The sequence below is a fragment of the Papaver somniferum genome, chromosome 1, assembly GCF_003573695.1.
Source record: "Papaver somniferum cultivar HN1 chromosome 1, ASM357369v1, whole genome shotgun sequence".
NCBI lineage: Eukaryota > Viridiplantae > Streptophyta > Magnoliopsida > Ranunculales > Papaveraceae > Papaver > Papaver somniferum.
The window spans coordinates 204,518,707-204,532,476 of record NC_039358.1 but is presented as its reverse complement, the minus strand read 5'-3'; the positions used below and the strand labels follow the sequence as shown (position 1 = coordinate 204,532,476).

Below are 13,770 nucleotides of genomic sequence, written 5' to 3'. Positions count from 1 at the left end.
CTCGTTGGGTCTAACACGTGGACAAATAAATCGGATGACGCGGAGTAAAGGCGCGGTCAATGACTCGTCGCAAATAACCTGCTCTGATATCATGTTAGAATACGGTCATACAACTCAAAACCAATTGGCAATGAGTGGAGAGGCCTTAAGGGATTATAAACCGTAGGATTTTAGAATGCCCAACAATGTGGGACTAATAATCTCAACAGTTCTAAACTTAGAACACAGAAAAGCTGTTACTAAAATTGTTCTTTTAACTTCTTTGGCAGTATGTATTGACTGATGATTTAGAACTTGAAATGTTACTTTATAGCTAGATCTGGCTGCTGTGAGAGAAACTTACTTATTTCATGACTCCATGACGAACTCTATCCATGGACTAGATTTTCTTTTTATGTTTTCGAATGGTGAACGAGGACATGTTTTAAGAACTGTAAAAGGGGGCAACAATTTTATGGCCGCTTCCTGGCAGCAAAATCCAAGGGCCGGCCCTGGGGAGATCGGAATATCGAGAAGGGGTATTATTGGTTGAATAAGATAAAGGAGGAGAGGTAGAAGAAGACATAATTAGTTGAGTGGCCATATGATCGATTGAGAGGATGATACCAAGTGAGATTAGAAGAATTTCAAGGTTTCTCAATGGATGAGAAAACCAAAACCAAAACATATTTATATATCTTCTTATCATAATTACAGCCGTGATTCCAGTAGTAGTAGTAAATACTGTATAAAGAAAGAATTCAAATTTACAAACAAAAAAACGTAGATGCATATCATTGATTGCGCATATCCTTTACAATCTTTCATCAACGTATGTATTAGAGTTGGATCATGCACACTCAAGTTAAATTGAGAACAAGCACAATCATTGACAACCTCAACACTGTATTCCGTACCTTACCGTTTGGTCCTCTTTTTCTTGCAGGGTTTTGTTTTACTGTTATGTCTGATGTCTTACAGTTATAAGTTGTTCCTGTATTTATGTTAGTTATTGAAGATTAATTAATTATTTCCTAAAGTTAGTCGTGGTTATTTAGGGAACGGGTTTCCTAAACTGGTTAGAATTCTTGGTGGCCAAGTTTGTAACCTATATAAATAGGTAGTTAGGCTTTGTAGAATTTGTGCATTGTGTAGAAAACTATTAAGAGATCCGTGAGAGATTTTTTGTATAACTTTTAGAGTTAAAGCTAGGGTTTCGTTGTGAGAGCATATTGGTGAGGAACAAGAGACAAGGTTATCGTCTCGGGTAATTGTTGCGGTGTAACCAAGGGTTTGTTGGGATTCACACGGTGCTGTAATCGTTTTTTCTTCATAGTGGATTTGAGTTGGTGCGGCTCAAAGTGGACGTAGACAATATATACAAGTTGTATGTATTGGTCGAACCACTATAAATCTTGTGTCTTGTGAGTTGATTTATCTTTCTCGTATTATTATGGTTGCTTGTGCTTGATTTACTTATTATTCATCATAATATCTCAAGATCCGTTATTCCGCGGTTGTCAGTGATTATTCCCTAAGAAAACCCGGACAATTTAGGCATCTAACAATTAGAAAATATCGTACAAATACTTACACTGAAACGGTGACATATAATCTCCTTGAAAGAGGAGCACGTAGTGTCGCGAAACTTAATTTAGTTTTTTTGACGGAAAAGGACAAAATTAAATTAAAAATGAGTCTCACCGAAAAAGTGAGAAACAAAAAAAAGTGAGCTAACAAGGCTAGCTCATACCAATAACACCATTCCAATTATATATCAAAGAAGAAAGCGGATAACCATCAAAAGCTTGATAGACAAAGCTTAATTAAACATCATGCATTTAACGGACAAAATCAACTGCTTAACATGTCTCTTTTGTTTGTACAGCCTTTTATTTCTTTCTCCCCGTATTGTCCACCAAATGGCAAATGGAAGCATACCCCAAATCTTGTTGACCAGCTTCCTATCTTTTTTATCTCTCCACTCCAAGTGGTTGATCTAATACCTGCTGAAAAGGTCCATTTCATCCCAAAACTCTCCAAGAAATAGTTCCATACACAAGCTGTTTCTTTGCAGTGAATGAACAAGTGGTCTTTAGTTTCCACCTCAACAGCACAAAGCATACAAGTAGGACCATTCACCTTACCAGCTCTGTATAGAAAATCCAAGGTTGGTCCCCTCTGTAACAAAGTATCCAGACTAGGAAACAAACTTTCAATGGATTCTTTGGGTTCCATGCTTGTGAGGAAAGGACAAATACCCATCGACGTCTAGACTAGAGTAACAACTAGCTACAGAAAAAGAGTTACCTGCATTTCATTTGATCATTTCCATTAGAAAAGTGACTCATAGGTTCACCAATGAGCTGCAGTAATTGAACTACTTCTCCCACCTCCGCCTCATTCAGATTTCTTTTAAAATCCAGCTCCCAAGCACCATTTCCATTCGCTATTTGCAATAAAGTTGCATCTTTCTTTATTGAAAGCTTAAAAAGAGCAGGGAAAGAAATTTGTAACACATGGTTACCTAGCCACTTGTCTTTCCAAAATAGTATACTCTCATCATTCTTAACAATTAACGTTGTGTGTTGTTTGACATGGTCCCTTGCTTTTAGGATTCCTTCCCGTAAGCTAGATCCAGTAGACTTAGAGAAAGTATTAGGAATAAAAGATTCAGGATTACCTCCAAATTTTTGGTGAACTATTTGTCTCCACTTTTCTCGTTTCCATATCTCCATATCCATTTGCAATGGAGAGCATGATTTACTTGTTTAAGCTTCTTAATACCAATACCCCTATGTGCTTTTGTAAAACTGCCTTTGACCATTCCACCCAACTTCTCTTTTTTATTGAATTTGAAGAACCCCATAAAAAATTCTTCATGATCTTCTCAATTTCCTTAACCACTAAGATAGGCATTAGAAACATCGCCAAATAATAAATGGGTAGGCTTGCTAACACGCTGCTTATCATGATAAGCCTCCCCCTTTAGAGAGATAATTTCTCTTCCAAGTAGAGAGCTTTTGTTGGATCCTTTGAACTATGTGTTGTATGTGTTATTTGGTCGTAGGCAGTCGTTGTCGTTGGTTGTTGTGGTTTTGGTCCCAGGTGGTTTTTCTGGCCTCCGTTTTTTTTCTTTTGGTCGACTGAGCCTTGGCTCATTTTCCATGTACTGGGGCTCTTTCAATAAATTTTAACTTATCGATCAAAAAAATGAATATAAATATCCCAAATAGCTTTCACTTTGGATTTAATGCCTAGAGGAACACCCAAATAGTTGATATATAGCTCCACTGAGTTGCATCCAAAAATTGCAGCACAGGCAGTCCCATTATGATCATGACCAATACCAGCCACGACGATCTTTGTGAAATTAATTTTGAGACCGGAGACAAGCTCAAAAGCCGATAGAAACTTAATTTAGATAATCGTTTGTTGTCATGTGGTTACCTTCTTCTACGAAGAATGCAACAACTAGAAAAGATGATAGCGCCTTCGTGACTAATGCCATGTTTTTTGTCGTCTGCAAAATAATCGACCGAAAAATGGAGTTTGTAATTCAACTCTCTTTCCATATGTACTTTCTTTTTGGTTTTTTTAACCAAGTCTTTTTTTTTACCAATCTAAATACAAAAGATATTGAAGAACCTTTAGCTCAATAATTGCACGTCCAAGATTTTTAAATCGTAAAATATGACATAACTTAATTTTTAAATTGAAGTATCAAATCGTATACGATTTAAGCAAAATCGTGATAGCTCGATGTTACGGTACCTAGTTTTTGAGGCATGACGCCTACAAGGCCGAAGTAGCTAGGCAAATAAAGAACTACGAAAGAATCCCCAATCATTATAGCTCGAATCTCTTCATGTTATTACAATCCAAGGAAACCGAGGGACTTAAATTTGGAAAATCTGTCGGACAAAAACCATGTGCACAACCCATTATAGCTCTTGGTGCATGAAAGGTTATGAAACATTTAAAAGTAAAGGCTTGATCTTAAATTCCTACATATTTTCTTTAAAGAGACTTTTGGCATAGGATAACATGTTATCATTCGTAGGCCTCTTCCTATACACACAAGGCTAAGAAGTTTGATTTGTCATGCCATGTGGCGTAACAAATAGATTTCCCGACTATTCCTATGTCAATTTTGATTGAAAATAACGGAAAATGGGTCATTCGTCCAAATATTTTTAAATCACGATTTAAATGGACGAGTAAAAAATAATTTGGGTGAAATGGCCAAAAAAAAATAGTAAAATTTTTAAAAATAGCAAGGATGAAACTGGTTACATCCTGTGTAAATTAAAAATAAAAAAAAATATTTGAAAATGGGCACGATGAAACTGGTTACCTCCTGCCTATTTTTACATTTTTGTCCATATAAACTGTATCAAAATCTAACTGTCCATTTCACTCAGGAATTGTTGATTTTGGTCTCTTTAACCAATTTTGTGTAAAAATAACATCAAATCATTAAAAAAAAAAAGAGTAGCGAGTGAAACCCCCTCTGGGTGCCGGCCCTGTTGCCGGAGGGGATCGAGACAACTTGATGGTTTCGGTATCGGGTATATTTCCTTTTTGTTCGCAATTGATGGATTCAGTTATCGCTCTTCTTTTCGGTGAGTCCGACGAGATTTAATTGTCCTTGTTTTTATAGTTAAGTTTTTCGTTAACTTCCTTTTTTTACTGTGATGAGTATATCCCGTTTCTTTGGTTGGATTGATTGCTTTATGATGTGATTGTTAAGGCGGTATTTGATTTTCGTTTTAGAAGTGGGTTTCTGGTTTCCTTGTTAGGGTTTATTTTGTTTCACACGGGTTAATTTTATAGGCTGTTTGGAATTGGAGTTTTTGATTAGACAATTATGAAGAGTTTGTGAAGAAGCAACAAAAGCTTTCTGTGTAGTGTTTTAAAAAGTATGAGGAGAAGTATTAGTTTGTTCAGTTTCAATTTTGGTCGGGGAAGACGACGAGTCATATCGGCTTACAGTCTTGTGGAATCGGATTTAACTCGGATTGGTATTACCTTGGAACTTGCCCATGTTGCTTCCGTCGGCTGCCTTAGAGCAAGTATTATGGTGGAATCCATCCATCTTCCATCTTCTATGCCACCTCAACACTTGGAACTGTTGATGGAAGCGCAAGTCTAATGGTGGAACACTGAAAACGCAAATAAAAATGGCGTAAAACGCAAATAATAATAGCGCCAGGGAAACACTATTACTAATAGCGCTAGACTTTAGTCAATGGTCAAAACGCCAATCTTAATAGCTCCAACCGCTAATCTTATTAGCGCCAAACACAATTGTTAATAGCGCTAAGCGCTAATCTTATTAGCGCTTTTTCGTTCATATATCCAGTAATACCATCGACCCCTTCTTCTTCTTCCTCAGTTCATCTTCTAGTAAAAAAAAAAAGAAGAAAAACCAAACCTAAAACTCCCTTGTTTAACTCTCAGAGCATGGTTCAAATCAATGAAATTGCTTCAAAGGGTTTGTTCTCTGCTTCATAAGGAATCGAAGCATACTTAAATTTCTCAATTTGATTGAGAATCCAAAGAGGGGTTAGTTGAATTATAATTTGAGTTTATTTTATGGTTTGATGAAATGTTAGGGCTTTAGATGATATTATTGTTGATTGTATGCATGATACTCGATTGTATGATGAATGATAACAATTTTGATTCACAATGACGAATTTGACATGTAATTTAGGGTTTTAGATGATGAATATTGTGTTATTTATGGTTTTAGATGATGAACATTGTGAAATTGCCATGAGATAATGAATTAACATGTGTTAGTTACATTATGTAAACAATTTAAGTGCATTGTGTGACTATATTGATTTAATTTTGATGATTTTGGATAGATTCTGGATATGGATGTGTTAATGATCTTGAGTTCAAAAGAACCGGATGAGAAACATATTTCTACAAGTATAGACCCACTTGATACAAAACATGATATCACGTTTAGAAGTAATCTAGAATACCTTGAGGATTTATATGACCGTGTGGTGGTTCATGAAAGTGCTAGTCAAGTTCTTCAAAATTCCGGCCTTGCTAGATTTTTTGAAATTAAAATTAAGAGAGCTGATCAACAACTAGCGTATGCAATCATAGAGATGTGGTGGTATAGTACCAATTCGTTTCATTTCCCAAAATTTGAAATTGGTTTCACCCCTTTAGATTTTGTTCACTTAACTGGAATTCCTATTGGAAATGGTCGTAGAAGATTGGAACACGCCGCTACAAGTAAATGGAAAAGTAGAGAAAACCAACAACTAGAGGATGTCTACTTTGGACCTTTGCATGGGTATGCAAAGTACAACAAGAACTCACCTGAATTTCCTATTAGTTGCCTCACAAACTATATCAAGGAAAATCCAACTAAAGATGAAAATTGGGAGATTGTGACTCGATACTTCTTATTATGGGTGATTTCAAAAGTTTTACCCACCAGAAGAACAACTTTAGTCTTTTTTCGTAAGATTTCAAAGAACAACTTTAGTCTTTTTTCGTAAGATTTCAAAGAACATCTTTAATCTTTTTTCGTAAGATTTCGAATGAACTTGGTTGCAATCCTTAGTCTTTTTTCGTAAGATTTTGAACATCTTTAGTCTTTTTTCGTAAATTAAGAAATATTAAGATTTTCATTGTATTATTTATGGTTTTCATTGTTTTCAATTTATGGTTTTCATTGTTTTCGAAAGAGAAGAAGTTATGGATTTTCAAAAGAGAAGAAAAAAACTAAGTATGGAACTTGAGGAATTGGCGTAGGTTCTGGATGTTTTTCAAGAAAAGCGCAAATAAGAATAGCGTTTAACACTATTAAGAATAACGCCAAACGCCATTAAGAATAGCGCCAAACTCTATTAAGAATTGTGTTTCATTCATTACCATTAGATCTGTAACACTCCTTCTGATCAACGACTCACAAAGAAACGCCATTAACAATAGTGTTTCAACTGCTATGTTTTGGAATTCGAAATTTTCCCTATAAATTGATCACTTCTCAGCTCAGACCAAAACCATTCAATCTTTAGACACTAGTACAATAAGGGGTTTTAGTCAAGGTTGACCTTGTCACGGTTTTATGTAAATACGTGACCAAAATTAAATTGGTCTCGGGGATATAAAATTCCGGGACTATTCACTATATCTTTAGTCCCGGCATTAATTTTAGTTGAGACACTAGATTCCTATTATTTAATAGACTCGGTTTTGGCCAAGTCCTAATACGTGTTTATCTATCTCTAGAGACGTGTCTTCACTTTGGTATATGATTCTGGGTTTAGGATCTTGGTTTCGATATGACCGAAATTCAAAATCAGAAAGAGGGAGGAGATAAGATTTTAGCCTCGAAGAACAGCTGCCGTTTCTAAAACCTAAGTCCTAGAGTTTATGTTGCCAACAATTCGAAAACAAAATTCATTCTCCCCTGTTATCAATCTCTATTTATCCATTCAGCTAATTCTACCGAAGATTTTATTGATCGATGAGGTCTCACAGAGATTTTTTATTGGACACGGCTTACATTCAATCATGTTTGATGCAACTGCTTAATACCCGCACCTACGATACACCCATTTCAAATTTACCGCCAATTTTGGTTTCCCACGATCAACACTACTCCACTCCCTATTTTCTCTCCATTATTTCCTTGTTTGAAACCGCAGCAGTTTTGAAGGGATTACATGAAGCCAACTGCAAGTTGTTTTATCTATCTGATGTTAATCAAGCAAAATCCTTCCATTTCCCTGAAACTAATATATTAAAAGGTGAAAGCGTCAACAGCTGATTACAAGGTATTCTCCTCCTAAAATCAAAGCATTCTCTTATATTTGTTTTGGGGTCATTCTCCGAATTCGGTATCTTATACTACTCTGATCAATGGGCTGGTGAATTGGGTATTACATACAAGGTGCTTGATGAAATGTCAAATAATGGGATACTACCTGATTCTCACACTTGCAGTATATTTTAGAAAGAAAAGATTAAGTGTTGTCTTTACCTTTGGTTTTGCATTTCTTTATTTGTTGTCTTTTATATTTATTGCGTCATCTGTTTCCTTATATTTGTTTTTATAGGATTTGAATAAGTTAACTAAGGGGCAAGTGATATCAGGTGTTAGGGAGACCTCTGCATTGGCCACAATTAAAGAAGAAAAGGAAGATTTAAATGGCTTGAATGGTTATGATATTTGGTATGGTGAAAGCGCTTCATTTAGCAAATACTAGTCGGTCTCTCATTAGTTAACCACATTTTTTCATGCTAAAATCAAATAGAAATCTATTTTCATTAGTAATAGCAAATACTTCATTAGTAATAGCAAATACTAGCCGATCTATCATTAGTAATAGCACCTTGGATATGTTTATAATTTTTCGTTATTGTCTTTACTAGTAATATCGAACTTCAGATATTATCTGTTCTTGGATATGTTTGTAATTTTTTGCTCCTAGCAGCTTATATATTATCTGTTCTTGCAGATCATTTCATGGATACTTCAGACACAGAGTCTGATGGCGGGCTTCAAGAGTATTCAGATTCCCACAGTGAACAACATTCAGATTCCCACAGCGAACAATCAGGTTTGTTGTTTAAGTGTTTTCTTGCAGTATACATGGTTGATTCGACCAAATTTTTTTGACAATATAAAGCTCCTTAAGGTTGTACCGCGCCAAACACTTATCAATTCTTTTTTATTTTCGTTTTTTTTATCTCAAGTTTCAAGTGAAGATAACGTGGATGCAAATAAAGGAAAGCGGGGTAAGACAAGATTACCAAAGCTTTTAAGGGATACTAATTGGTGAAAGGCGGACTGTTACTTATGATGAAGCCAACCAAGCAACCGGTAAAAATGGTTGCTTGCTCTCAAGTTACATAGGCAGCGAAGTTGGTCCAAGTCTTGGACTGAAGTATACCTGTTGGAAAGAAGTTCCACCTGTAGTGAAGAAAAAGTTATGGGAGGACATAACGGTATGTATCAATTAATGAAATGCCCATTGTTAAAATCCCATACCAATGTTTTATATATATATATATCACTTAGTAGATGTTTATTTACCTCCAGTTTAAGTTTGATCTCGACGAATCAAAAAGGAAAGATGTATTGAGACAATTTTATGACTTGTGACGAGGATAGAGGAAACGAACTGCTGCAAAGCATGTTACCCCATTCGAAAAAAGCCGGAAAAAAGCTTAACAATGTTCCTTCAGATTTAAGAGGTTTTGTAGAACAAGAAGAATGGAAAGAGTTTGTAAAACGGAGATTGAGCGACAAAGGCAAGGTATATCAATTAAGCTAAACAAGATTGGGTCGAGAATTATTTTGTTACTATATAGAGCTAATACATTTTTAACTTTCAGGAGTTGTCTGAAATTGGCAAAACGGTACAATCTCACCACAAATATCCGCATAGGATGGGACGAAGGACCTATGCTGGATTAAAGGACAAACGGGTTTGCATTCATAAGTTTTTTTTTGTTTTTTTTTTAATTTGTGAAGTTAAATGTTGAAATTAATTGCTGAGAGAGTTCGTGTATACATTCTCATTTTTTTTCCTTCTGTTTTTTACTTGAGTTCGCTATCTGCTTCCAAAGTTTCTAACTTCAATTTTGTTGTGTTCTGTCAACATAAGCTTTTAGATGAAATATAGTGTTATACAACATAAGCATCATACTGATATTAATGTATTTGCTGTACAGAAAAGAGAAGGAAAGTGGACAAGTGATTCACCCCCTCCACGAGAATTATTATGGATACTTGCACGCCAAAATGAAAATAGGGAGTATAAGACTGATGAAATTGGTGAAGTTGCTGCTCAAATTGTAAGATAGACAACTTCAATTTAATTATACACAAGTTCTATTTTAAAATAAGTAGATATCCAGTTTAACTCTTTATGTGTGCAAAATTTTGGTTTTTTAACAGGATGACTGCTCGAAAAAGATCAAAGAGGGTACAATTTTCTGTGAAGGTAAGACAGATGCCGTTGTAAAGATTTTGGGTGAAGAACATGGTGGAAGAGTAAGGGCTGCAGGTACAAGAGTGACCCATAGTCAGTATTTTGACACTCCTCGACAGCGTGGATCATCAAATAAAGATAATCTGAATAAAATCAGAGAACTGGAAGAGCAACTAAGAGTGAAAGATGTGCAAGCACGAATAAGTGAAGAGAACTTGAGAAAATAATTCCAACAACAATTGGAGGAACAGTCACTAGACACAGAGAGAAAATTGCAGAAACAATTCCTTCAGTTCAAAGAATTATTGGGCAAATCCCAATATGATACGATTCAGCCACCTATGATGTCCTCAGAAAATGTCACTGCCTTAGTGAGTTGTTTTTTTAGTTTATATTTCTAATTAAATAGAAATATAGATAGTATGCTGAACATAGAAAGTTATGAAGAAGTAAATACAAGTTAATATTTGTTATGATGAAGTTAATTGTGGTATATTGAACCCGGATGAATTGGGTTAATCTGGTTTGATCGTTTTTGAACACCTTAATGGAAATGGCATTGCAAATTTTTCAGGGTGCTGAGGATAAGGACTTAGCTGAAACTTGGGGGAAGCTGTTCACGATCCGAAAGGAAAGGCCCAAAATATTCGGGTTTGTCAAAACTTGAACTTTAGACATATACTTATTGTTCTTGTGTACGAGTACCTTTGTCGTAATCGAGTTGCAGTAACCAGTCAGGATATATTGAGAATGATGAATTTTTTTCGTTGGATATCAATTTTTTAGAGACATAATGGGGCCAAAAGCTCTAAACTGGATGCTAGAAAGACGTCTCAAGAATTGAACAGTACATCTATCCGGCCTCTCTTAAAGCGCCCGCCCAAGTGAGTGTTTTATTCGGTTTCTTTTCTACATTTTTTATCCTCAAATGTTTGGAATCTTGTACCTAATTATGATATGGTGATAAATCATAGTTTATTTTGTTGATCCTGATTTTGTTACTCATTTAATTTATCTAGGTACCTAATTCGATCCTGTCCTCAAAAAAAGTGGTTGCACAGGTGAGTTGTTTAATTTGTTAGAAATCAAACCAGATTAATTGATTATGCAGGACATTCATATATTATTATATGACGTCTGCAGCCACCAACAGGACCACCTCATCCGCCTTCTAACAGGGTAAGTTTCTTAATCTAAAGACCCCCTACTAATGGTGTTCTCATCTGAAACTAGATAACTCCAAATATTATTTTATATTTGTCATGTAGAGCCATCCGTGTGAATTGTACGACAAAATCAGCAGGGTTGTTGCGCTGGGACATGTTATTCACAGCGACTCAAAAATGATTCATGGAAAAAAAATGCGTGATGATTGTTTGCGTGTGTCGGTGGATTTTGTGGAGATAAAAACTGCAATACTTCCATATCCATCTAGTGATATTGTTACTGTGTATGATGCCCGTGAAAGTGTTGTTCAATGGCCAAAACACTTGGTGGTCCTTGTCGGAAATGTATTTTAATATCTATTTTTTTTCAATTATAAAATCATTTGCAGCGTAGTTTAATATCTCTTTTAGGTGTTGGTCGTCTTGTACTTGAACTTTTTTATTGCAGGCGCGAACGAGATTGGATGCATTTGATGTACTTCCCAAGTCCTTTTGGACTATTTTGCATCTAATTATAATATCTTTGAGGAGCCACAGTTGGAATTAGCATGTTTTCCCGTCCCTAGCACAGTTCACCTTGAGTTAGACCTTGTGCATGATGAACCCCCAAAACTGCGAGATTTTGTTTCCAAAATTTTGTCCGTTGAAAAATCCAGGTTTTGGGGTAGCTCAGTTTGTTTCACAGTTTCACTTGCGTTTATTTCCTGTTATATTTGTGTGAAGCTGTTGAAACCTCTACACTTTGTCTTTTGGGTTGATCCTCAACTCTTTAGATTGTTAGTGTATGGTGAATTTTTTGTATATAATCCAGTAGATAAAATTTCTTAAAACCCTTTTGTTCCTTTTGTATATATTTTGCTAATCCAATATGATCTCGGCTGACATATGTTGGATTCTTGCCTTGAATAACGGAGTTCTAATATTGCTTTCGCCGAAATCGGGTATTCTCTTTCCTTTTTCTCTACTCGACATGATCCTCTTCATATGTTGTATTATAATTTTGTTCATATTTTGAAACATTGAGGACAATGTTTAGTTTAGATTTGGGGGTGAAAAGTAGATACTTTGATAATATGCCATAATTGAAAACAAGAACTCCTTCTTTTTGAAAAAAAATGAAAAATGAAAATAAAAAATAAAAAATTGAAAAAAACATAAAAATGGAGCTCATTTACCTTGAAATGTTGACTCTTGTGCAAATATGTAATTATTAGGAGTCTTAGTCTAGATATTTAGGCACCCCTGATTCTAGCACAATTCACATAGTGATAAGAAATTTGCACGCGCACGATCTACCAATACATGTATAGCCTCGATCTTCAAGGTGTTTGATAGGAAGTCACGATTGCCAATCACTTTAGAATACTGAACGAAACTTGACTAGCTTGTTCTTTGGTTGGTTGGGATAGAAGGTGGAGGTTACATTAAGAAAGACAACCATCGAATTTAACTGGGTGCATCAAAAAGGGCTACCTCTTGCAAAGTGTCATGTAATCTTTTGTTTCCTTTTGTATATGTATCAAAAGTGTTTCCTTTTCAAAAAAATAAAAAAAAAAAAAAAAAAAAAATCAAGTATTTATCATTTCCATTCTCTCTTGTTCCAAAAATAAAAGAGAGTAGTCAATGTAAATAAGAGTCATGTAAATAGTCAATTTGTTGTTTCATTGTAATAAGCAAGGAAGGGTGTATGCCATTGATGTACAACGCGAGTAATTGTGAAATACCTCCAACTCATTCACAATTCTCGTAAAGTCCGGACAGCTAGCTAGATTTCGACCTTGGTTCTTAGCCTGAGAAACTATCTCTTGGTGATTAGTAGTCATAACTTCAGGTCATTCTAGAAACATGTGTAGATACACTTTACACTCTTATCACATGTCTTTATTTGTTATCAGTGCTAGGATTGTGCCTTTGATAGCTAGATTGACATCTCCATTTTGCTGTGAGCTTAAACTGACTTGCACATGTCACATTTGATGGAATCTGAGCTTATATTTTGTCCTAGAACTTTGTAGGTACGTTCTAAGCAAACCTTCACGAGACTTCACTCGTCCACTAGGGACACTTAGTGGTTTAAAAGGCTTAGTGCATACGCTAAATGCATTCGAGAGACCAGCGACAGTGGTATAGGTAGGATTTCCTTAGTTTTGTTTTACATGAGGACAAGTAAAATTCAGGTTTGGGGGTATTTGATGAGTCCTAAAAAGTGCATATTTCTATATATTTTTCTTGGCATTTAACTCATCTTTTGTGCATTAATTCTACATTTTATCCCATATTCTGTATTTTCATTGTTTTCAAGAATAAATATTTTTCTTAATTAATTTTGCATTTTTAGGTACTAAATAAAGCCTGGTTAACTCAGGGAGCAAAAAGACCAAAGAAACGGCAAAGACTCCCGCTAAGAGGAAGCGAAGAATGATGTTTGCAAGAGCCGGATCAACTAGAAGTGGGCTTGAAGAGGAAGAATTGTTCTTAAAGAAGATATGGGCTTGGCATACCCAAGGCCCAAAACCCTTACCCAAATCCATTTCCATTATCCATACCCGTTTCCATTTCTAGCCGTCAGATTGGATCATCTCAGCATCCTACGGTCGCAGCATCGCCGTATATCAAAGTCTGAAGCTCCTGTCTAACACTACAGCACC

At 35.5% G+C, this 13,770-nt stretch overlaps 1 protein-coding gene across 1 annotated transcript; it reads left to right on the top strand.

The window, feature by feature from the left end:
• The first annotated feature begins 9,576 nt into the window (after nucleotides 1-9,576).
• LOC113312972 lies at nucleotides 9,577-10,291 on the top strand. The gene is made up of 2 exons (XM_026561709.1): nucleotides 9,577-9,819; nucleotides 9,923-10,291. The coding sequence occupies exons 1-2, from the start codon at nucleotides 9,637-9,639 to the stop codon at nucleotides 10,181-10,183; spliced, it is 444 nt and encodes a 147-aa protein (XP_026417494.1). The 5' UTR covers nucleotides 9,577-9,636; the 3' UTR covers nucleotides 10,184-10,291.
• The last annotated feature ends 3,479 nt before the right edge of the window (nucleotides 10,292-13,770 follow it).